The sequence below is a fragment of the Hypanus sabinus genome, chromosome 6 (genome assembly GCF_030144855.1).
Source record: "Hypanus sabinus isolate sHypSab1 chromosome 6, sHypSab1.hap1, whole genome shotgun sequence".
Taxonomy (NCBI): Eukaryota; Metazoa; Chordata; class Chondrichthyes; order Myliobatiformes; family Dasyatidae; genus Hypanus; species Hypanus sabinus.
Window position 1 is genome coordinate 62,848,824 of NC_082711.1, and position 23,091 is coordinate 62,871,914.

Here is a 23,091-nt window from a genome sequence, read left to right on the forward strand (position 1 = left end):
TCGATCACCATGGAAGAAATTTGCAGGTCAAATCACAGAAGGACATGTGGATACGAGAGTAGTACACCTAGTAGAGCACCTCCCTAAGAGAGCCGGGTTCAATTCAGACCTCGGGTACTGTCTGTGCAGATGTTTCTAATGCTTAGAAAATTAGTTCTATGTTGACTGTATCTGCAAAATTTGCTTCAGCACATTCTAAAAGGAGTAGGCTATCAATGATGGCAACTTCCAAAAGTCTGTTTGTAATTACGTTTGTCACTTTGACAACATGACGCCACTGGTTGCTAGCAATTTTAACATCAGTGTGGCCACAAAATTTGGTTTGTCTTGTTCCCAAAATGCTTCATCAACAAGGCCCAATTGCTTTTGCTTTATCAAAGTTCTTTAAACCTGAGGACACGTTCAATATCATCTGAGGAAAGCTGCTGCTACAATAATGATGAATTTTCTTTTTTGCTGTCATTTGGTTTTAAATTTCTGTGCCTAATTGCAGGAAACTTGTAAAATTGAGCCTTCAGCTGACAGAACAAAGAACTGGATTATTCAACAAAAGCTGGCAACAACAGATTTGAGAAAGAATACATCATTTTCTGACAGGCTTTGGTATGCTCATTCTGTCAGTGATGCTGCAACTGATAGAGGAAGCTGTGGGTCTGGAGAAAATATTAACTTGGAGGCCATCAGACAGAAAATACAGCTGATTATTTCCAAACTCTCAACAATGATCAACAAAGCCACTAACAGGTGAAAAGGACTTGATATCAGTTCTCAGTAATGAATGCAGTTGATTTGTCTAAAATCACAGTAATATAACAGAACATGAGCAAAAAATGTTTATCTTATGTAAAGATCTGTTTTACAAAGTGTTTAATGTTGCAGGTATTCCCATATGTTTCTGATTAGTGGCTTAATCTCCAGTATATTAAAAATTTCATGTCATTTTCTGTCACCTGAGAGAAATGTTGGAGATAGTGTCAGAACAAGCCCCCCACATGAAAATCTATAACATACATCTAATCTAAGCCATGCCTCCAGATAGTCATAGAGTTTACTGCATGGAAAAAGGTTGTCATCCATGCGAACCAAGTTGTCTGCCTAGGCTAGTCCCATTTACTTGCGTTTGGCAGGTACCCCTCTAATCCTTTTCGATTCATGAATCTTTTTTAAATGTCTTTTAAATGTTGTGATTGCATCTGCCTCTGTGGCTTCCTCTGCCAACTCATTCCATGTACCTATCACACTCCATGCCCCTTTTGAATTTTGTATTTTTCTTCTGACATCTGAAACTTATATCTAGTTTTAGGCTCACATTCTTCTTATCCATGTTCCTTATAACTTTATGTACCTCAGCTTTCATTGGAAAAGAATCTTGTAACTTAAGCTACCAGTCCTATCCTCATGAATCTTCTCTGCATAATTTCTGGCTTAATAGTGCCCTGCCTGTAGGTGGGTGACCAGAGCCACACGCAATAGTCCCAAGTATGGCCTCACCATCTTAATTGCATGGTTGCAACATGGCATACTAACTCCGGTACTCAGTGAAAGCAAACATGCCATATGTATCTTCACCATCCTGTCTACAAATATCTCTGGTGTAACTGGTTGTGAAACCTATCAAAAACATTGAATGGTTCTGACTGCCCTTGACATTAAGAGTGGCATCCAAAAACTCTTCATTGTAAATAGAACAAAAAAATACTTTATATTATTAAAAATGATTTATGAATATAGAATTTAAAAGCAATTAAAATGACTAAACTCAATTTAAAAAAAATTAATTTACACTTGCCCTCCACTGAAATGAGTGAATATTCTGTCCCTTTGCAAGACTCACAAGGAGCAGGTGTATAAAAATCCGGAACTCGATGATACTTGTGTGAAGAAATGCTGTGAGTGTAGAGTTATATTTTCACTGTTTCCAAACAAGTTTTGAGTTATTAACAGGAGCTTTAGAATGGGTTTGGTATCATGAGTGAAAACTGAATGACCTGAAAAGATAGAAAGAAACATCAGTGTGATCTGTTGTTAGCATTTTTGTTTATTCTACACATTTTAAGATCCAATTTCATTTGGTGATTAAGTATGAAAAAATGCATTGTTTATTCACAACAGGATTCAGGATGCTGCTGAAACCACGGATGAAAATGACCTCATTTGGTTACACAATAGCATTCAGGATCTGGCTTTGCAGTTGCAGCAGCTACAAGTTCCTGTAGAGGTGAGAATGAAATACTCTGCAATGTATAGATCTTTTGCTTTCACAGTTTCAATAAGCTGGTAACCTATCCAACCAGTTGTCTTATTAGTTTTTGTTTCGCACTCTGAAAAACAGTTTAACCATAGAAACAACACTCCCTTTGTTGTGCGTAAGTTAATATTTGCCTGTTTGGCTCTGGATGTAAGATGATGCTGGGCAACACACGTTGACAATTGGCAGATTTATAATTAGGATATTCTTACATAATTAATTCCTAACCTCCTTTTCATAAAAGGCGTAGGATGAGGGTAAGATAAAAACAGAAAATGTTTCATATATTCAAAATCATCAAAACGCAGATATGGGAAACCTGACATAAATACAGAAGCACTTATTTGTTCAGCCAGCATCTGTGAAAAGAGAAATTGTGTTAATGTTTCAAGTCTTAAGACCCCTCACCAGAACCAGGAAGAAGGGAAACATTGGTTTTATATTCACGAGTGGGTAGAGGAGGAATAAAGAAAAGATAAAAGGGATTATCGCTGATAAGGTGAGGCCAGAGTTGTTGAAGTGATTCTGCTGTTTTTTGGAGTTGTATATTTGATTGATTAGTGAGTGTAATTAAAAAGAGAACAAACAAGGAGACATGTAAAAACTATGAAATGTAGGTCAGAGTTGTGGCTGAGACCCAAAACCAAAAGGAGAGTGTTGAACTGTGGTGCAAGGATCTTACAAGTAGATTACCTTGCAGCAGAACTGGCCAGAAAAAGTAAGTTATCTGAAATTGTTCTATCTGATATTGAGTTTTGAGATCTGTGCAGAGTTAATGTTTCAAGTCTATGTCCTTTAATCAGAACCATCAGAACTTACCTCCAAAACTGCGTCTGATTACTTATGTTAATTCATGGTGGATCAAATGTGAATATTCTTAAATTGCACCTTGTAACCCAAAGCTGTGATTGCTGCTCAATGTTGCAATATTACGATGGGCCTGTCACTGTTCAAATTTGCCATAGCAGCTGCTACTTCTATATACAGATGGCCCCCGTTTTTCGAACGTTCGTTGTGCGACTGCTCGCTGTTATGAAAAACCTACGTTAGTACTTGTTTTCGCTGACCAAAAAGGATTTTCGCTTTTACGAATAAAAGACGCCCGCTTTATACGTGTGTTTACCCCGAGAAAAACGACCATGACTGTGAAGCCTTGTGCGGGCAGTTGTGTGCACAAACGTGTACGTACGTATGCGTGTACATGTAAGGGCATGCATGTGCTGATTTTTTTTCTCCAAATCAATTTTGGCTCGCTGACTTCCTGAATCTGTTAAGTGAAACGACACCATACATACAATATTTCTACTTTATATAGGCTATATATTTATCATATCATTCCTGCTTTTACTATATCTTCATTTTAGGTTTATGTGTTATTTGCTATGATTTGGTAGGTTATTTTTTGGGTCTGGGAACCCTCAGAAATTTTTCCCATATAAATTAATGGTAATTGCTTCTTCGCTTTACAACATTTCGGTTTACAAACGGTTTCATAGGAACGCTCTACCTTCGGATAGTGGGGGAAACCTGTAATAGCTTGTGCAATGGCCAAGTAGAGCAGTTACACTACTCACAATTTCCATGACCCTTTTATCACTTATTAAATCATTGTCTGCAGCTTGTTAACCAGGCTGAATATATTGAGCAGGAGCCTGTATTTTTACTAGGATGTAATTGCCAAATATATTTCTGGATAATTGAGGCATGTGGGATATTTGGTTTATAAGTTAGTGACAGACCTCATTTCATTTCCCAGCCAGTGGGATACTTTTAAAGACACAGTTGTAGTTTTTAAAGCTTCTTCCTGTGGACGCCATTTGTATCAGAATGCAAGTGAAAATGTTGTAGTCTCTCTCAATATTTATCTGAGTGAGAGCAACAAAATAATAAGCCACTGTAGTGTTCATTGCATCAGAATTGGTGTACATTGCAAACAGAGTTCCAACAAAATGCCCATTTTACTTGGTTAGTATAGCATAGATAAAATGCAGTGAGTGACAAGAAAGGTTGATGGGTTTTGAAAGCCAAGTCACCATGGTAGGCAAACTGTATGTGCTTCTATAGGCCAGCTTTAAGAGTTGGGTCTGCATTTTTTCTTAAGGTTCTAAATCTGGATCTGACCTGAGGTTCACTGTGCCTCTTTTTGATACTGAATGACTTTTAGGTATGTACAAAAATATATGAAGAGTTCTTTCTTATACATGTTTCAACAGAATATAATTCATTCTACGGGATCAGCAAGTAGTCTTATTGAGCAATTATTAAGGCAGAATGCAGACTTGACGGGTTATGTTAGCAGACTCTCTGAAGAAAAGAATGACTTACACAACAGTCTCCTGAAACTAGAAGAAGAGGTTCGAAAACACCGTCATCTCAGTTCCAGCGGCGAGCAGGTTTGTGACAGTGAGGAAATGCTAATTAAACTGAAAGAATAACTGAAGCACAAACGAGAATATAAATTAAAAATACTGGCAAATTAAAATCAATTGATTTGAATCAGTACTCCATTAAGATGATTATATTTTCAAAAATTATTTTCATTAAATCAACATTGTGTTTTAATCAGTAAATTTGTTTTAAAGTGTATTTAATTTTTGTCCGCTACTGACATTTTTATAGTGGACATCCACTATTTAAATGGACAAGTGATGCAGACACTAAATATACAGATAATTAGATAAAAACTCCTCACTAGTTGTGAAACTTTAGTTCTCGGGAGAGAACTAAACTTAAAGAATAAGATAATATTCTTAGCAGTAATGACCATAAAATGCTGATTTGTTGCAAATCCACTAACTTCCTTCAGAATTTGTATTCTGCCACTCTTGCATGATCTGACTGGTATGTGACCAGATTCACAACAATGATGTTCACAACTGCCATCTTAAATAGCTTAGTAAGCTCCTCAGTTATTTCACGATTGCCAGTTTAAAACAAAAAGGGGATAAAATATCAAATTCAGATCTGACAAAGTTGGTGTCAGCTTAGACCATAGGACATAGGAGCAGAATGAGGCCATTCAGTCCATCGAGTCTGCTCTGACATTTCATCATAGCTGATTTATTATCCCACTCAGTCCCATTCTCCAGCCTTCTCCCCATAGCCTTTGATGCCCTGATTAATCAGGAACCTATCAACCTCCACCTTAATACACCTGAGAACTTGTTCTCCACAGCCATCTGTGGCAATGAATTCCACAGACTCACCATCCTCTGGCTAAACAAATTCCTTCTCATCTTTGTCCTAAAGGGACGTTCTTCTATTCTGAAGCTGTGTCTTCTGGTCTTAGACTTTTCCACTATTTGAAGTATATTTCGATATTCTGTAGGTTTCAATGAGACCCCTCCCCCCATTCTTTTAAACTCTTGAGAGTGTGGTCTTATGGTCTCAGAGCCATCAAACATTCCTCATGCATTAACCCTCTCATTCCTGGGATCATTCTCATAAACCACTTCTGGACCTTCCCTAACACCAGCATATCTGGTGGCTCCAGTTTCCTCCCACGTTCCAAAGATGTACAGGGTAAGTTATAATGGACATGTTATGCTGGCGCTGGAAATGTTGCACACTTGCGGGCTGTCCCCAGCACACCCTTGGTCTGTGTTGGTCATTGACACACACAACATATTTCACTGTATGTTTCAATGCACATGTGACAAATAAAGCTAATCATTAAATCTGTAAATTGCCCAGGTATGTTCTACCCACAAAAGTCACATCAGTATAACGTAGCTAATTACAGTCAAAACAATGCACCAGTTTACTGTCAGCTATATGTTGCAATGTTCCCCTGACATGAACCATACAAAAAGGAATGCTCTTTAACAAATGTTAAATGAATGTTGATTTGCCATAATTTTCACTGATATTGTTTCCATTGTAATCTGAAAGTAAATTGAAAATCTAAATTGATTTGATGAACTTATTTTGTACTACCCTTGAATTAGTAACATACAACTGTTTGACTTCCAATGGTGATAAACGCATTCGAGAGATAGCAAACCTTCCCACAAGGATATTGCTACCCTTCCAGTTCAGGTGTAAACCATCCCAATTGTAAAGGTCCTACCTGGAAGAGAACAAGTCAGGAAGACGTTATTTTTCCAGCTTTTTTACATTCTCGATAGTCTGTATGTTGACATGTGTCATTTTCCGCCCCCCCCCCCCCCCCCATTTTTCAGCTAACTAGACGATCTTTGGATAACCAGGATTGTGTTGACATCCTAATAAAATCGGAGAGAGCAGCTTGGGCTAAGGAAGAATCAAACCTTCAGCAGGCCCTGAAGCTGGCAGAGGCAGAGTTAGCCAAAATGAAAGCTGAAGCCAGAAATGAAGCTTTACAGACAGAACTGCTTGGGTCATGCTCTGAAAGTATTGCCGTAAAGGTAAATATCCACTTTTTCGTCATTCATAGTTGGTCATATTTGATTATATTTGTAGAGAAATATCTGCTGTATTATGGATTTTAATATTGCAGTTGTAGAGAGACATTGTTAACCTAAAAATGATGAAGACCTTCCCCAAGTCTCTGAAATAAAAATACAGTATTGTGGAACTTAAAATGTTTTTTGCTGAAATAAAAGATTTGGAATTTTAAGAACATTTTTATTTACATCACAGAGAATCTATGGAAAATATCTGCGGGCAGAGAGTTTCCGAAAGGCACTAATCTATCAGAAAAAGTACCTGTTACTTCTGCTCGGAGGCTTTCAAGAATGTGAGCAAGCGACGCTCTTGCTTATTGCCCGAATGGGTGGTCACCCGTGTTACACAAGTTTGCAGGTTATTACAAATCGTTCCAGAAGTTTTACCCGATTCCGCTCTGTGGTCAGGGTAGCCATAGCAATCTCAAGGTAAGCAGTTGGAATGGGTTTGGATTGTTCAGGAAGTCAATTCTGCTCTAGCCTGTAACTGGATGAGTAATTATTTAGCATCAGTAGTAAATTGGTTTTAGCTGTACATGTTTTTCTGCCAACTGGAATTCAGAGTTTTCCTAACTGCAAAAGCTAAGGGTAGAAATCTCTTTGTCTTATTCCCAGAGTTCACATTCATCCAAGGTTTGCTGTTGCTTTTATTTAATAGTGTTAATATTTGTAGCACTGATTTGCATGTAAATATTTGCTATGCGAAAAGCAATAGGCTAGAAGAGCTAAGGAAGTTTTATTCTTTTTATCTCAATTTCTATTGATGTTATATTTTTGTATTTCTAGTGTTGATTTATTATGTTAAAAATTAAAGCCAGAATGTCATACAAAATATTCATATGCATTATTATAGATGGTTTGTTCAACATTTAACTTTCTCTATTGTAGATTGAGATTCTTGGTCCGAAGGTGGCAGAGATCTTCTGGGTCAAGTAGCTTAAACAGGAATGGTCATGGCCAGATTTTGGGTAAGCTACTTTCAATGAAAATTTGATATTGAACTGTAAATCAGAGACCCAAATTTGTTAATAATACAAAGGTAAGCAGTATAGTACTCAGGGTAGCGATTTCAAAGACAGGTTAACTGTGGCAAGTGGTTTTACATCAAGAGTGATGTCTGATTTGAATCTGAAATGGAAAGGATGAAGTACTTCCTGAAATATAAACAGAAGCAGTCCAAAGAGTATTAATGGTTCAAGAATCATAAAAATTCAATGGACAGGTCAAAAAATAATCAAGTAAACTAATTAAATATTACTTATTTTACATGCTATGCTCAGCAAAACTCAATCACAGTCTTACTTACACCTTATATACCTTTGAGCCTTTTTGGATGTCAGATGTTCGGAGAAATTCAGTGCCCTTGGAGATAAGAGTACAGCATAGGTTTACAGGAATGGTCCCTTGTCTTCAAAGGTTAAATATCAGGCAAGGTTACACAATTTAGGATTGCATTCCCATTGTGGGTAAACGGTGATTTTTAGCACATTAATGTAGAATATTATGTATGATGATGGGGGAATATAACACTAGAGGGTATAGCGTAAGTTTCTAAGTAGTCATAGAATTGTACAGCATGGAAACAGGCCATTCAGTCCAACTTGTCCAAGTGGACACTTGGGATACTAGTGAATATCTAATGGATATTAATCCCATCTCCCAGCATTTATTCCATTATCTAATATGCCTATGGCAGTTAAGTTCTCATTTAGGCAATTAAATGGTGTCAGCAAATCAGCTGCAAATATTCCCACAGGGAGTGCATTCAAGGTACTTAACAGTGACTGGGTGAAGAAGATGCTCTTCTTATGCCTCCAAATCTCTTCATACTCACCCCAACTCTCCTTATTTACCTCCGATAAGGAGAAGCTTTCCTGCAGTGTACCTTAACTATATCTTTCAAATGTTGTATAATTTCATCATATCCTACTTTAATCTACTTTGCTCCAGGGAGAGCAGACTTGGCTTCTCATATCTCTCTTCATAACCGAACTACTCTGTCTAGTTCCTGTTCTGAAGTAAAATATTTGTAAAATGCATAAGTTTACTGTATTTATATACCAAAAGGGTACAGAAACCTTAGGTCCCACACCACCAGGTTCAGGAACAGCTATCAACTATCAGGCTCCTGAACCAGAGTGGATAGCTTCATTCACCTCAACTCTGAACTGATTCCACAACCTATAGACTCACTCAAGGAGTCTACAACTCATGCTCTCAATATTACTTATTTTTTTGTTTGCACAATTTGTCTTTTACATATTGGTTGTTTATCAGTCTTTGTTTATGTATAGTTGTTCATACATTCTTTTGTATTTAGTTTTGTTAATTAGAATTTGTGCAGAAAGATTGAAAACTGTGGGCACAGAATAAATAGATTTATGTTTCAGGTAGTGATAATGTTCTCCATTATACTTCCAACTAAAATAGCTTGGCAACAATTGATGAGGCTACATAGTGGAAGATTTAATGGCTGTAGCACATTTAGAACCTAGAACAGTAAAGCTTTCTGTGCAAATAAAACCTACTTCTGATATCTCCTAAACTTTCCTACACTCACCTTCAATGACCGTCCTCTGCTATTGGCCATTGCTGCCCTGGGATGTGGGAAAATGGAAAATCTATTCAGTTTCTAAAATAAAGGTAATGTTACTGAAATTTAAGGTGGCCCAATGTCATTGATGCTTGCTGTATAATGAATCTCCCTTATGTGGGCAGCGGTTTAAAAGATGGTAGGTTGTGCCAATGGATCCAAGAGCCTTCATTTAAGTCTATCATTGTTAGATTTTATTTAGCATACGTACCATAATTGTTGCTTCTCTGATGTAATAAGCCATCTGTTTGAAGTATAAATAAAGTCACACTGTAGGGCAGAAACCTCAGTATCATATATAAATGCAAACCAAAGTACTGGGTAATTGGTTAATCATTGCCACTCGTTCATTCAAATGTTTTTTTTAAATCTAGCTAATGAACTAAGAATGGATTCTCCTTTTGTACATTCTGGGACCATGTCTTTGGAATCATCCTTAGCTAGAGAATTATTTGGAGATCGTAGGCACTGCACAAGTAGACAAAGATCTGGTCAAGAATCCCCCAGATCAGTCACAAATTCTCAACACAGGTGATTTTTTGACATAATATAATTAATCTAATGTAAAAAATTAATGTATATAACTAGTGTATCTGTATAAAAATGTTTCAATCTGTTGGTATCATCCACTGAAACTTCTTGAATGAGTAACACATTTACATCTTTGTTTTAGAATATCTGTATTTTGTATTTTATATATTTAGTATAACTGTGTACCTATGAGAAACGTAAAAGTAACATGAAATAGAATTGTCAGATCTTCATATCATTTCAAAGCCTCTTTAGCACATTCCTAATTGTATGCACGACTATAACTATTTTGAAAATTACATACTGTAAACATGTTTATTAGTTTTAATAATTTATTACTGTCACTATAGACACATTCCAATGAGTAAATGTCGTGTTTGGCATTTATATTTGTAACACATCGTGTTCTTTTGATACAGTTTTGCTTGTCTAAAATTGGCAGGTAACCAGCTGCTTGAGTTACCTCAATTGTCAAGTTAATTGTTAATTGTCAAGGCACATGTAGATATCTGAGCTTTCTCCTCATCTCCTAGGTCTCAATCCAGTCTACCTGATTCTAGTTCGGGTTCTTTGGCAGCTTCACACCTCCAAAGCTACGACCCTGACAGAGCTTTAACAGATTACATTAATAGACTGGAATCGCTGCAGCGACGACTGGGAAGTGTGCAGTCAGGTAATGTGATTTCAGTGCTTGTTTGAAAGCCTGCTAGGTGGAGCTATAAATCTGTTCTTTGGTTGATTATGTTCTACTTGTGCCTGAATGGATATGCCAAGTAACAGGTTTCCAAGCCTCCTTTGGACTGGTGACATATAAACTCAGTGGCCACTTTATTAGGTACAGGAATGGAAACTAGTGTGATCTTTTTTCTCTGCTGTAGCCCATCCTCTTCAAGATTCAAAATGTGATGTGATTAGAGATGCTGTTCTACACGCCACTGTTGTAACGTGTGGTTATTTGGGTTACTGTGGCCTTCCTGTCAGCTTAAATCAGTCTGCCCATTCTTCTCTCACCTCTCTCATTAACAAGGTGTTTTTGCCCACAGAATGGCCTTTGTTTTTGCACTATTCTCTGTAAACTGTAGAGATTGTTGAGTGTGGAAATCCCAGGAAATCAAGAGTTTCTGAGATGCGTAAACCACCCCGCCCAGCACCAACAATCATTCCACAGTCAGTCACTTTGATCACATTTCTTCCCCATTCTGAAGTTTGGTTTGAACAATGATTGAACCACTTTGCCATGTCTGCATAGTTCTATGCATTGAGTTGCTGCCACGTGATTAGGTATTTGCATTAAGGAGCAGGTGTATCTAATAAGGAGGTGACTGAGTGTATGATCCAGCTGGTCTGACATCCCCACCCACTCCTTCTCTGCTTTCAGCTACTGGTTCAATTTCACCTTGGTTAGAAGGAGGTAATGCTTCTGAAAACTCTGTCTTGTTAATCATGAATGACAACCAGGATTTACATGACTTCAGTGCTTAAATGGCACTGAATTAATTTTGTTGACATGAGATATAAAGGAACAGATTTGTCAAATTTTAAGCACGTAAGCAATCAGAAGCTTGGGACTCAGCACAGACTGAGGTAGGGTCCACCGCTCAAGGTGATTGACAGCCCTAAGATTTTCCACCTCTTAAAGAGTTCCTCCAAGAGGACCACAACCTTGCCATAGGGTTTGGAGGCTTGTGTGCCTCAATGACCCAAAGAGCCAAGTTGGCTGGAGTCAGGGCTGTATGCTTTGGCTCTTGGTAGGGTCACCCATGCCAAACAGGTCAAGGGCCAGACTAACAGTGGTCTACCAGTCCTCCAGGTTCAGGGTTTTAGCTCAGGGTCAATGTTCCTGACCAGTAAAACAAAACGGTTATAGAAACAGCAAATGAAGAATCCTTCTGTATCAGTGTGCAACAGAATGGACACCGATGGAGGACCTTCATTGTTGTCCTGAACACCAGCGGTGTAATGGGCAGTAAGTAAGCAAGCAGTTCTAGTTATAAAGGTATTTTAAAAATGACTACCATTTAAGTGAGTAACAAATTATTTAAATAAAATACAGAACTAATTAAAATACTACCAATACAGTCCTATAATTTGTTATTGATGGAGGAATTATGCAGCCATTTTCTATTGACTGTAGGTGAATAACATCAGCACAGACATCAAGTGCAGTAAATGGAATGACTTCATACAATTTGTGACAATTGCATCTTCCAAGTTTTCATTATCATTCAAGATGATTGTCAATACCTTTAAGTTCACCATAGTTCCTAACCTGTTAAAGTAATGAAACCATTTCATTTTCACTCCTTGCTGTTTTTGGCGTCTCCAAGCCCAAATGCTTGAAACCACAGTGAGCAATACAGTTCAAAATTGACTTACTACTTAATTTCTCAACAGCTATCGGTGACATAAATTGCTGAATTTTTTTTAGCATAAACATGACTGACGCTATTTAGGAGCTGTTCGCTCTCAGCGCAGTACAGTGTGATCGCCACACAAGTGCACAAAACTGACACTAGTTAGAAACTGTTTGGCAGAACTCTCCTGACCCAAATAAATGAAGGGAATCTGGCTAGTTTTTTCAACTAATTTTTGTCCAAATAAGCAACTACCCCGATTAACCAATGGCCAAATTAACCAAAATCCACTGTACTTAAATTTAATGTTTGGCAGATTGGAATTGTAATAACCATTTCATTTTTAAATGTTCAAGTGTTTACTGGTTTGGATAATTAGTCTCCTCATGTGTAGTTAATTTAGAAAGTTAACCAACAAGCTATATACAGAAAGGATGAGACTAAAGCTGGCAATCCTACTTCCAGCAGAAATAGTTTTTCAAGGACATAATAAATGAGTTTTTGCTCCTGATCATGTCCCATGAGACTTTATGTGCTCTCATTTTAAAACTGGTTGGTTGTTCAGATAAACTTTTCTGGTTATACAGAAACATCTCCATTTGATTGTTAGTCCATGAAATCAAAAGAATTAATGGAGTTGATTTAAATGGGAATGTATATGTATATGCAAATTATTACCGATACTTTTTCCTTAGATTGTAAGTATAATCAGTTCAGTTTCAAATTAAACCACTAAATATTCAAACATTTGCCATGTGCATTGGGTTTGTTACTAATGCTACCAGATTTTTAAAAAAATTCACAGGCCAATTTTTGAAATTCATTTAAGGCGGTTATTGTTTGTCATTCCTTATGAATGTAATTTCCACTCAGGATAAGATTCATTGGGAAATAGTGTATGTTTTTTTTCCCCAGTTAGCATTAACCCTCAATAATACAACTTTTGCTCAGAAGGTAGAATATTTTAAATGTCGTGATTATTCTAGATTTACCTAGTGAATTATTTGTTTATAAACCATAGCTTATGGCTTTTCATCAGTTTGTTTCCTTTTGCAATACTTAGGTTCAGCGTCTTATGCACAGATGCACTATGGGACCAGAAGATAGTGCCTTGGAAACTGCTTTTGACCTGAAACTGGATTGCTTTTGAAGCTGTTTTGAATATTTTTCCTATTATTTTATGTATATTGTGGGACTTCTGTGAACTGGATAATGAAAATGCCTTGCCTGCAAGTCTAAATGTATTTTATCCTTTAAATAAGTTTAAGCTTCCAATGTGCAGGATACAATCTGTCTAAATAATTTAATTGTATATTTGTGGATTGCTAATTTAAACATGATTATAACTTAAAGCTGTTTATTTAAAGGGTAGAAGGAAAAATGTTTATTAAATGATTCCAAGCGCACTGCAGTCTTTCTGGTAGCTGCTGAGGTTACACTACAAGGTCCATTATAGCTTTGGCACAATGGACAGTAAGTACAGTTTGTAGAGGAATTATTTTTATAATGGTAGAGGTTTTGAATTATATGGGTATTTTGTCAAAGTATTGAAATAAACAGGAATTCAGAATTCAGATCTTTTAAATCTGCACTGTTTTTTTCTCGGAACGAAGCTGATTGCAGAACTGCGATTTTACACTGTCATATAGAATTTGAACATTTTGACATTCTCAATTTGTTTTTGGAAGGGTAATTTTCCTCTAACTCTTTGGATTTAAAATATATCTGAAACTGCATTTGATTCATAGTACAATATCCAAAAGATGTAAAATAATCATATAATGACAGTAAATGGCAAACTAGTTTATATGTGAAGCCAGACTAGACATGCCTAGACATCATTCCTGATGAAGATGGCAGAGTTTGTCATTGAAACATCGGCTAAAATCGATACCTGTACCCAGCTGGTAGCCCAAGAGGTTATTCATGACAAGTAGTATTTCATAGTAGTACCATAAAAACATCATGACTAATTACTATGTTTAAATACTGATGCACCATCAATAACTCACACTGAGACGTAAGGTGAGATATCGGCTTTTATTGACTGGAAGAAGGAACCAGGAGTGAGTGTCTATCATACTATGTCTTGGAGACTGAGGCCGAGCATCAGGCCTCAGATCGCCTTTATACAGGGGCCTGTGGGAGGAGCCACAGGAGCAGTCAGCAAGGGGCATGTCCAGACAGGCAGTTCACCACAAATACTAAGCATCGCCAAGGAAAATCCAGTACTGCCTTTGATTATACATTATTATTCCCAATAATGTAGTTGAGAAAATAGTTCTAATATTCAGTATTTGAATGAAATGTTGATTTGGCCTATGAATTTAAGATCTTGATAGTTGAGTTAATTTAGGCTATGAGCAAGTTATGATTAAGAATTATTATCCCCACCAGTGTTCTCATCTTTGGATGTTGCGAGAGCTTTGCTCACAGAGGAAAAAAATAGCAAATTCTGCAAGCTTACAAATGGAATAATGTGTTGAAAAATCAACAAACATAATTCTTGAAGCTCTTCAGTCACCCTCCTGACATTATGACTGCCAGCTAATCTGCTCTCGTTCAAATCAAGTTGCAGCAGGATGGGCATTTGTATTGGATTCTCTTCTTTGCAAGCTACCAACACATCATTCCCTAAGGAGCTCTTATTAATTTTGTTCTAATGTGGTGCTTTCATTTTCATGTATTGTTTGAAAGCATATCAGGTTCTACACACACAGTGACCATTTGTTATACTATATGTTTGATATGCAGTTCCTCCAATCTCAACCATTCTCATGTGCTTCAGTGCAGTTACTTCCACTCACATAAACACATTCAAACCTCATTAACTATCAGTCAATGATGCTGTGGTCATTAACCCAAATGTCCTAGACATTTTAATTTCAAAATTTAAATTCAGATGCTTGACTGCCTTTTTCCGTACCTACCTACAAACCTTAAATTTCTTCTTCCAGATCTGAATTACCATTTCCCCACCTGCAGTCTTTTTTAATTGTCCAGACCTTAGGAGGGCTTTGCAAAATTTCTATCAAGATGTTTAAACCATTCCAGTATGACCAATCATTAGGTTACCTTTTGTAATAATTGTGAAACACATGAGACATTATTAAAGTGTTAATGATGGTATGTAAATCCAAGTTGTCAACTTGTCGTCTTTTTGCAGAGAACAATGGTGCTATGCTGGTATCTTTGAATGCAGAAAGTTTGTGCTTTCTGTGCCCAGAAGTGATTTAGAGCTGCAGTTAAGTGGCTGTGGTGCTTCAAAATAATTAAATTCCACACTCATCTTTAGAAATAATGATTTTCTGTAAGACTTTTCAAATAAATTCTCAACAATTTCTGCTTGGTCACACAATCAATAACTAAAGACCAACTCTGGCAGGAGATCACTTATTTGAGTTTGAGAGGAGTTGGATTGTTTAGTGATGTTTTATTTACAATGCTATGTTTGTTTTCTTTGAGAGATAAAGGTTGGTAGGGTGAAGGAACGTTGATGAAAAATGTGGAATAAGAGGACAAAAGAAGATTAGGGTTTAGAAAGCAAGGATCAGACAGCACTTGAGGGTTATAAGGTAGCTGGGAAGGAGCTTAAGAAATGAGAGTTACAAGGGGACATGAGAAGGCCTTGGTGAGTAGGATTGATGAAAACCTCAAGGAGTTCTTTGTGTACATAAAGAACAGAAGGATGACTACTCAGTAGGTCCAATCAGGGATACAGAGGAAACATGTTTGGAATTAGAGAAGGTCGGTAGGTCCTTGATGAATACTTGGCTTCACTGTTCATTATTGAAAGAGGAAAGGGACCATGATGAATATGAGGACAACGTAAAACAGGCTAATATGCTGTTAGTTTTGAAAAACACCAGGGTAGATAATACCCAAAGCCTTGATATACTGCAGGAAATGAAAGAGACTGCTGCGCATTTGGAGATTATCTTTGCATCCTCACTGGCCACAGGAGTAATACCAGAAGATTAGATTGTGGCAAATAGTATTTCTTTATTCAGGAAAGGTAATAAGATTAATCCTGAGACTTACCATTGAGCTTTACATCGGTGATGGGCAAATTATTGAAGATTCTTGGAAACATGATTTTAGAGAAGCATTGTCTGATTAGGGATAGTATGCCTTTGTGAGGAGCGGCCATGCCACTCGAGCCTGAATGAATTCTTTGAGGAAGTAACAAAACAAGTTGATAAAGCAACGGATGGGATGTTTATGGATTTTAGAAAATAAGACTATCATGGTTCCCAATGCTAGGCTGATTCAGAAAGTCAGATTTCTTTTTAGTAATTTATTTTTTATTGAAGTTCATCATCAAACAAACGTTTTCATAAGATGTATTTCAGATATTGTACACATATATATTCATATTTCCCACAAATCTCCACATATTTATCTGAGGTATACACTTATAGAAAAGAGAGGAAAGAAAGAACAAGTGAAAGGAGAAAACTATGTACAAGTAGGAAGTGTTTTTTTTACAACATACTCATTGATTTGTGAGAATAAAATCAGGCCTATGAGGTGTTATGTAGCTAAACCATTTTTCCCAGTATGAATCAAATTGTTCCAACTTATGATTAACAGATGCTGTTATCTTCTCCATTTTGTAAATGTCCATTGTAATTTCTATCCATGCATTTAAGGTTGGGCTCTCCTGTGATAACCATTTCCTAGTAAGAGTCTTTTTACCAGCCACCAGCAGTATATTCATTAAATATTTATCTCCTTTCAACATCTTTGAGGTATATATCCAAAATATATGGTCTTACTCTCTAAGGGTATTTCATATTTAAAGATGTTGGGCATTGAGTATCCCACTCCAATAGTCTTTGATAATGGGGCATTCCCAGAAAATAAGATAATGGTTTGCATCTTGATTTCCACAATTTCTCCAGCAAACAGGGAGGTTACTATCATAATGGGATTTCTGAGAGGGTGTAATAAAATATCAAGTTTTTCCATCCGAACTCCCTCCATTTCTGTGAAGTGGTACACTTCCATTGATACCTCCATTCTTCCTCAGATATAATCCTTTCTTCTCCCATTTTGTTTTAGTGTATGAAGTAAAATGTGTTTTAAGATTTGACAAACCCTTATACACGCTTGAAATAAGTCTACTGCCGTTATCTGAATTATATGCTTTTCTAAATAGCTCTATCAAACATGTACTTGCTTTAGTTACATTTTTAACTGTCCTATTAACATATTGTCGCATCTGTAAATACCGATCAAAGTCTTGTTTTTCTAATGTGTTTCTCTTTAAGCATTTCAAAACTGAACCGTGTTCCTTCTTTCATTATGTTGCAAAGAACTGTTATTACTTTAGCTGTCCAGTCCTTAAATCTAGCATCCAGTTTATTCTGCGTAAAATCTGAGTCACATGCACGCCATTTAAGAATTGCAGTATCTCCCTCTAGGTGATATTCTTTTACAATAGTTTTCCATATTTTAAGAGTCCATTTCACCCATGGGTTATCAATAGGGTTTGTGTAGGTTATCATCAGCCAAAATTACCTGTATGGGGATGGGAAGTATCCGCTCCTCAATGTTTTTCCATTGAGCGTCAGGTGATGGGTTGCACCAACATATCACTGCTCTCAACCATGCTGCAAAATAATAATCTCTAAGAGAAGGTAGGCCCCATTCCCCCCCCCCCTTTTTCCTTAGCTAATTGTAAAGTTTTGAGACGAACTCTAGGCCCTTTACCTTGCCATATATATCTTGATAACGTTTTGTTCCATACATTGAATTGATTTTGATTCATCTCTATTGGTAGAGTCTGAAAGAGATATAATAGTTTGGGCAATATATTCATTTTAATAGATTCAATCCTTGAACTGAGACTAAAAGAAGGAATTAGGTTCCATCTTATTATATCTTCCTTAATTTTTTTATATATAGGCTGATAATTGCATTCTGATAATTTTGCCAAATCTTTTGGCATAATGATGCCCAAATATTTGAAAGACTATTTGCCAAGCCCAGGGATATCTACTTTCAATTTCTCTAGGTGAGCTATATATATATGAAAGTAATTGTGTTTTATCTATGTTGATCTTGTATCCTGACAATTGACCATTTTGTTCAAAGGATTGCATCAATTTAGGTTAAGAGTATGTTGGTTGCCCTAGATGGATCAAAATGTCATCTGTGTAACAAGCCAATTTATGCTCTGTCCCTTTAATAGTAATTCCCCTGATATCTTCATTGATGTATTGATCTAATGATTCCTGAAATAATGCGAAGAGTAATGGTGACCATGCACGACCCTGTCTCGTGCCCCTTTCCAGGGTAAGACTATTTGATAAATATCCATTGATTTTAATCCTAGCAATAGGGTTGTCATATAGTGTCTGTTTAGTTTTAATAATTGTGTCATGGAAACCAAATCTACGTAAAACTCTGTGAAGAAAAATCCAATTAACCGAATCAAATGCCTTTTCAGTGTCCACACTTAGCACCATTGCTTCAATTTTTTTTTGTATATGGTTCATAATGTGAACCATAATCCTTCATGTATTGTGTTTGGCGTTGTTGTATAAAACCTGTCTGATCATTATGTATCAGTATGGGTAGAAACTCTTCTAATCGTTTGGCCATGATGGAGGTAAATAATCTATAATCTACATTAAGAACAGATACTGGTCTAAATGACTCACATTCTATTTTATCCTTGCCTTCTTTTGGTATAGCTGAGATTATCACCTCCTTCCAGCTGGGTGGTGTTTGCACCTTATTTAGAGCCTAGTTCGGTGTGGGGAGTAAGACAGGAATTAACTCATTTTTAAATTCTTTGTACCACTCTGCAGTATACCCATCTGATCCGGATGACTTGATTAATTTAAGCCTACTAGTTGCAGCTTTTAGTTCAATTTCAGTTATATCAGCAGTCATCGTTCTATTTTGTTCTTCGCTTAAAGTGACAAACTCTAGAGAATTCAGTAAGGTCTCAATTTGGGTTATGCTTCCCCCTGGAACTTTGGAATATAGAGTTTTGTAAAACATTAAAAAAGCTTCTTGAATTTCCCTTAGCTTATTTTTTTTATCATTTTAGTTCTTGGATTCCTAATTCTATGAATTGTATTTTCTGCAAAAAAAATTTCAGTTTCCATGCCAGTATTTTCAGACTTAGATCCACTTTCATAACGTCTGTTTCAGAAACACTAAATTTTTCCTGATTTCTTGCGTAGCCAAACTATTAATTTCATTACTTATTTTTAAATTTTCCTCTAATGTATCCTGTGCCAAATTCAATTTGTTTTTTTTCGAGTTCCTTCTGCCTACTTTGTAATTCCTCTAATGTTTTATTCCTTATTTTTTTTCTTATATGAAGATATCGCTATAATTTTCCCTCCTAAAACAGCCTTCAGAGTATCCCATAGAATGGGAGGCGAAACCTCTCCATTATCATTGAATCCTAAGTAAAGACCAGTTTCTTTTTTGATTTGTTTCTTAAAGTAGGGATCATTGAGTAGACTTGAATTTAGTTTCCAAATAGTATTCTTTGGTTGTAGATCAAAATTAACAGATAAATGTATAGGTGCATGGTCACTTACATCTATTGTCCCAATTCCACAGGTGTTTTTTTTTTTGTCTTTGTCTTTTCCAAATGTTATGAAATAGTCCATTCTTGTATATACAGACTGGGGGGGGGGGCAGAATAATGTGTGTAATCCCTTCTGTTGGGGAAAGGGTCCCTCCATATATCAATTAGACCAACATCCTCAAAAAGTATATTGGCTTTCTTATGTAAGGAATTTGTTTCATAGGTTTTTCTATTGGAAGAGTCTTAACTTTGGTTGTAATTGTAAATTTAAGTCTCCCCCTCATATCAGGAGGCTTTCTGTTTCCATTACCATATTAGTAATTTTCTGAAAGAAGCTAATATCATTTCCTGGGGGTGTGTATATATTCAATAGAGTAACAGAATTTCCGTCTATATTTCCCCTTACCAGAATATATCTGCCCTCCTTATCTCCCATTTCGAATACTTTTTCAAAATTTAGCTTGCTTGAGATAAGAATAGCAACTCCTCTCCTATGTCCTGATTTATTTGAGGAGAAAGACAAATTAGTGAAGCCCATTCTCTTTAATTTTCCATGCTCATTATCACTTAAGTGAGTTTCCTGTAAATATACTACATGGGCTTGTTCTATTTTCATTTTGGATAGAATTATACTACGTTTGATTGGATTTAATAGCCCATTGACATTAAAAGAAATTAATTTTACTGTACTTTGTCCTTAGCCATGTGTATTTATCTGTCAACATATCATTGCAATGAGCAGAATAAAATTTAATTGATCTACTCCTGAACAAATAAGAACCAAAAAACACGAATAATTTTTAAAAAGGCAATGAAGGTGCAATTCCAAGGCTCTAGTAGAATACCCTGGGTTGAGCTAGAGGAAACATCTAGCCATGGGGGATAGTCCCTCCTACCTGTGAATTGAGGGCCCCATTGCAATACCCATAAAAGTAAGTGAATAAATCTATATCCATTACACAGAAAAGATTTCCCTGTGTATTCCTATATATATATATTCTCACTTAGGTGGGGGGAAAGTATTGAATGAATGAATGAAAAAGAATTGAGTAATATAAAATCCACATTATAATGAGTATTTCTTGAGATAGGTATAGCACCTTCTAATTTTGCTTCCATTTAGCTTCTCAACACTTTTAAAGTCAGCCAAACCTTATGGCTGTTTGGGAGGGGGTGAGGGCTGTCTTCAGAAAACTCAGTCTCTTCCTGATATACTTCTCTCGCCCTCCTCCCATCCCCTGCTTTCTCGATTCTCTATTTCCCAAGAGAGAGGGATAGCTGCTCAGCCAGGCTTTCCCTCGGTTTGATCACACTGACGGGCAACCCTCTGACCTTCATGTCTGTAGTCGCCTCTTCCACTGTCTGATATAGTTGTATCCCATCTTCATAAAACACTCACAGTTTAGCAGGGTACAGAGTCTGGAATCTAATCTTTCCTTGCTTTAATATTCGTTTTACTTCAGAGTATTCTTTATGTCTCTGGAGGACTGCCGGGGGTAAAATCTTGATCGAAATATATTAATTTACTGTCCAAAAACACCCTTTTCTTACCCCAGGCCCTTCGTAGAACCTCCGCCTTGGTATTGTATCGAAGGAATCTAATTACTATTGAGCTTGGCTCATCTTCTCTGTCTCCAGTAGGCCTCGGGACGAATGCACAATGCGCCCTCTCAATTTCAAGCTCCTTAGTTGAAGGAATCGCTAGCGCATACCACAGCAACAGAAAGTCAAGATTTCTTGGGATCCAGGAAACTTGGCTGTGCGGATTCAAAATTGGCTTGCCCACAGAAGGCAGAGGAAAGTAGTAGATGATGCAAATTCTGCCTGGAGGTCAGTGAACAGTGATATTCCACAGGGATCTGTTCTGAGCAGGACCCCTGCTTTTCTTGATTTTTATAAATTACTTAGCTGAGGAGGTGGGTGGGGGGAAGGGTTAATAGGTTTGCAGATGACGAAGATTGCTAGGGTTGTGGATAGAAAGTTATGATGGAACTTTTGATACTCTGCAGAGCTGGGTTGACAGGTGGCAGATGGAGTTCAATTCAAAAAGTGTGGAGTGATACACTTTGAAAGGTAGTACAGGGTTCATATGGGATTCTTAGCATTGTGCAGGAACAGGGGAATATTAAGGTCCATGTTCAGAAATCTCACAATTGCAGTGCAAATATATAGGGTGGTAAAGATTCAAATGGTTTGGTTACCTTCATTAGCCGGGGGACTGAGTTCAAGAGCTATGAGGTATTGTCGAGTTCTGGTTAGATGGCACTATGTTCATTTCTGGTACATCATCACAGGAAGAATGTACAAACATTTGTAGAAGCTTTAAAGAGAATGAAGATTTATCAGGATACTGCCTGGATTAGACAGCACATTTTATGATGATAAGATGAGAGTATAAGATAGACAGCCAGTGCCTTTTTCCCAGGGTGGCTAATGCAAGATGACATAATTTTAAGGTGACTGGGGGAAGTCAGGTAGATGTTTTTTTTTAAACTGACACTGGTAAGTGCTTGGAACATCTTGCCTGGAGTGGTGTTAGCAGCAGATACATGAAAGATAAATGGAAGACAAAGGCAATATTAGTGTTCAAGAGGTCTAGAATATAAAAGCAAGGATAGGATGTTGAGACTTTATATGGCATTGGTCGACCGCGCTTGGAGTGTTGTGGGCAGTTTTGGGCCCCTATTTAAGAAAAGGTGTGCTGGCATTGGAGAGGGTCTAGAGCTGCTGCACCACATGAAGAGTATTTAATGGCTCTGGAATTGTACTCCCTGGAGTTTAGAGGAATGGGAGGGTGGGGGGAGGAGAATCTCATTGAAACCTATTGAATATTGAAAGGCCTAGACAGGGAAGATGTGGAGAGGATGTTTCCTATAGCGGAGGAGCCTTGCAGAGGGCACAGCTTCAGAATAGAGGGAAGTCCCTTTAGAACAGAGATGAGTCAGAATATTTTTAGACAAGAGGGTTGTGAATGTGTGGGATTCATTGCCACAGACAGCTGTGGAGGCAAGATCATCAGATATATTTAAAACAGAGGTTCTTCATTAATAAGGGCAAAAAGGTTACAGGGAAAGGATAGGAGAATGGGGTTAAAAAGGATAATACACCAGCCACAATGGAATGGCAGACCTGACTTGTTGGGCCAAATGATCTAATTCTGCTCCTGTGTCTTTTGGTCTTATTGTAAAATATTAACAGCAAACAAGTGATATGCTTTCATGAATTAACTACAACTAAGGACTTAATTAATCATTTTACACTTTTTTACTTTATAAATTTGAACTTATCCATTAAAATACTGTTTTTCAAACACCATACCAAACAGGCATGCTTTTGCTCATGAATTTTCAACATAACTGTCCTTTGTTTTGAGGCTAGCTGAGGGA

General features: G+C 37.0%; 1 protein-coding gene across 4 annotated transcripts in view; it reads left to right on the top strand.

Annotated features, from left to right (window-relative positions):
- The window catches only part of akap9 (A kinase (PRKA) anchor protein 9), a 208,072-nt gene extending 192,787 nt beyond the window's left edge, over positions 1-15,285 (top strand). For all 4 annotated transcript variants that reach the window (XM_059972268.1, XM_059972269.1, XM_059972271.1 and 1 more), the window contains 9 exons: positions 494-744; positions 2,113-2,218; positions 4,462-4,641; positions 6,430-6,633; positions 6,869-7,101; positions 7,561-7,640; positions 9,640-9,796; positions 10,330-10,469; positions 13,214-15,285. In XM_059972268.1, coding sequence (XP_059828251.1) covers positions 494-744; positions 2,113-2,218; positions 4,462-4,641; positions 6,430-6,633; positions 6,869-7,101; positions 7,561-7,640; positions 9,640-9,796; positions 10,330-10,469; positions 13,214-13,257 — 1,395 coding nt within the window. In that variant the 3' untranslated portion in view covers positions 13,258-15,285. The remainder of the gene's footprint in view (positions 1-493; positions 745-2,112; positions 2,219-4,461; positions 4,642-6,429; positions 6,634-6,868; positions 7,102-7,560; positions 7,641-9,639; positions 9,797-10,329; positions 10,470-13,213) is intronic.
- The last annotated feature ends 7,806 nt before the right edge of the window (positions 15,286-23,091 follow it).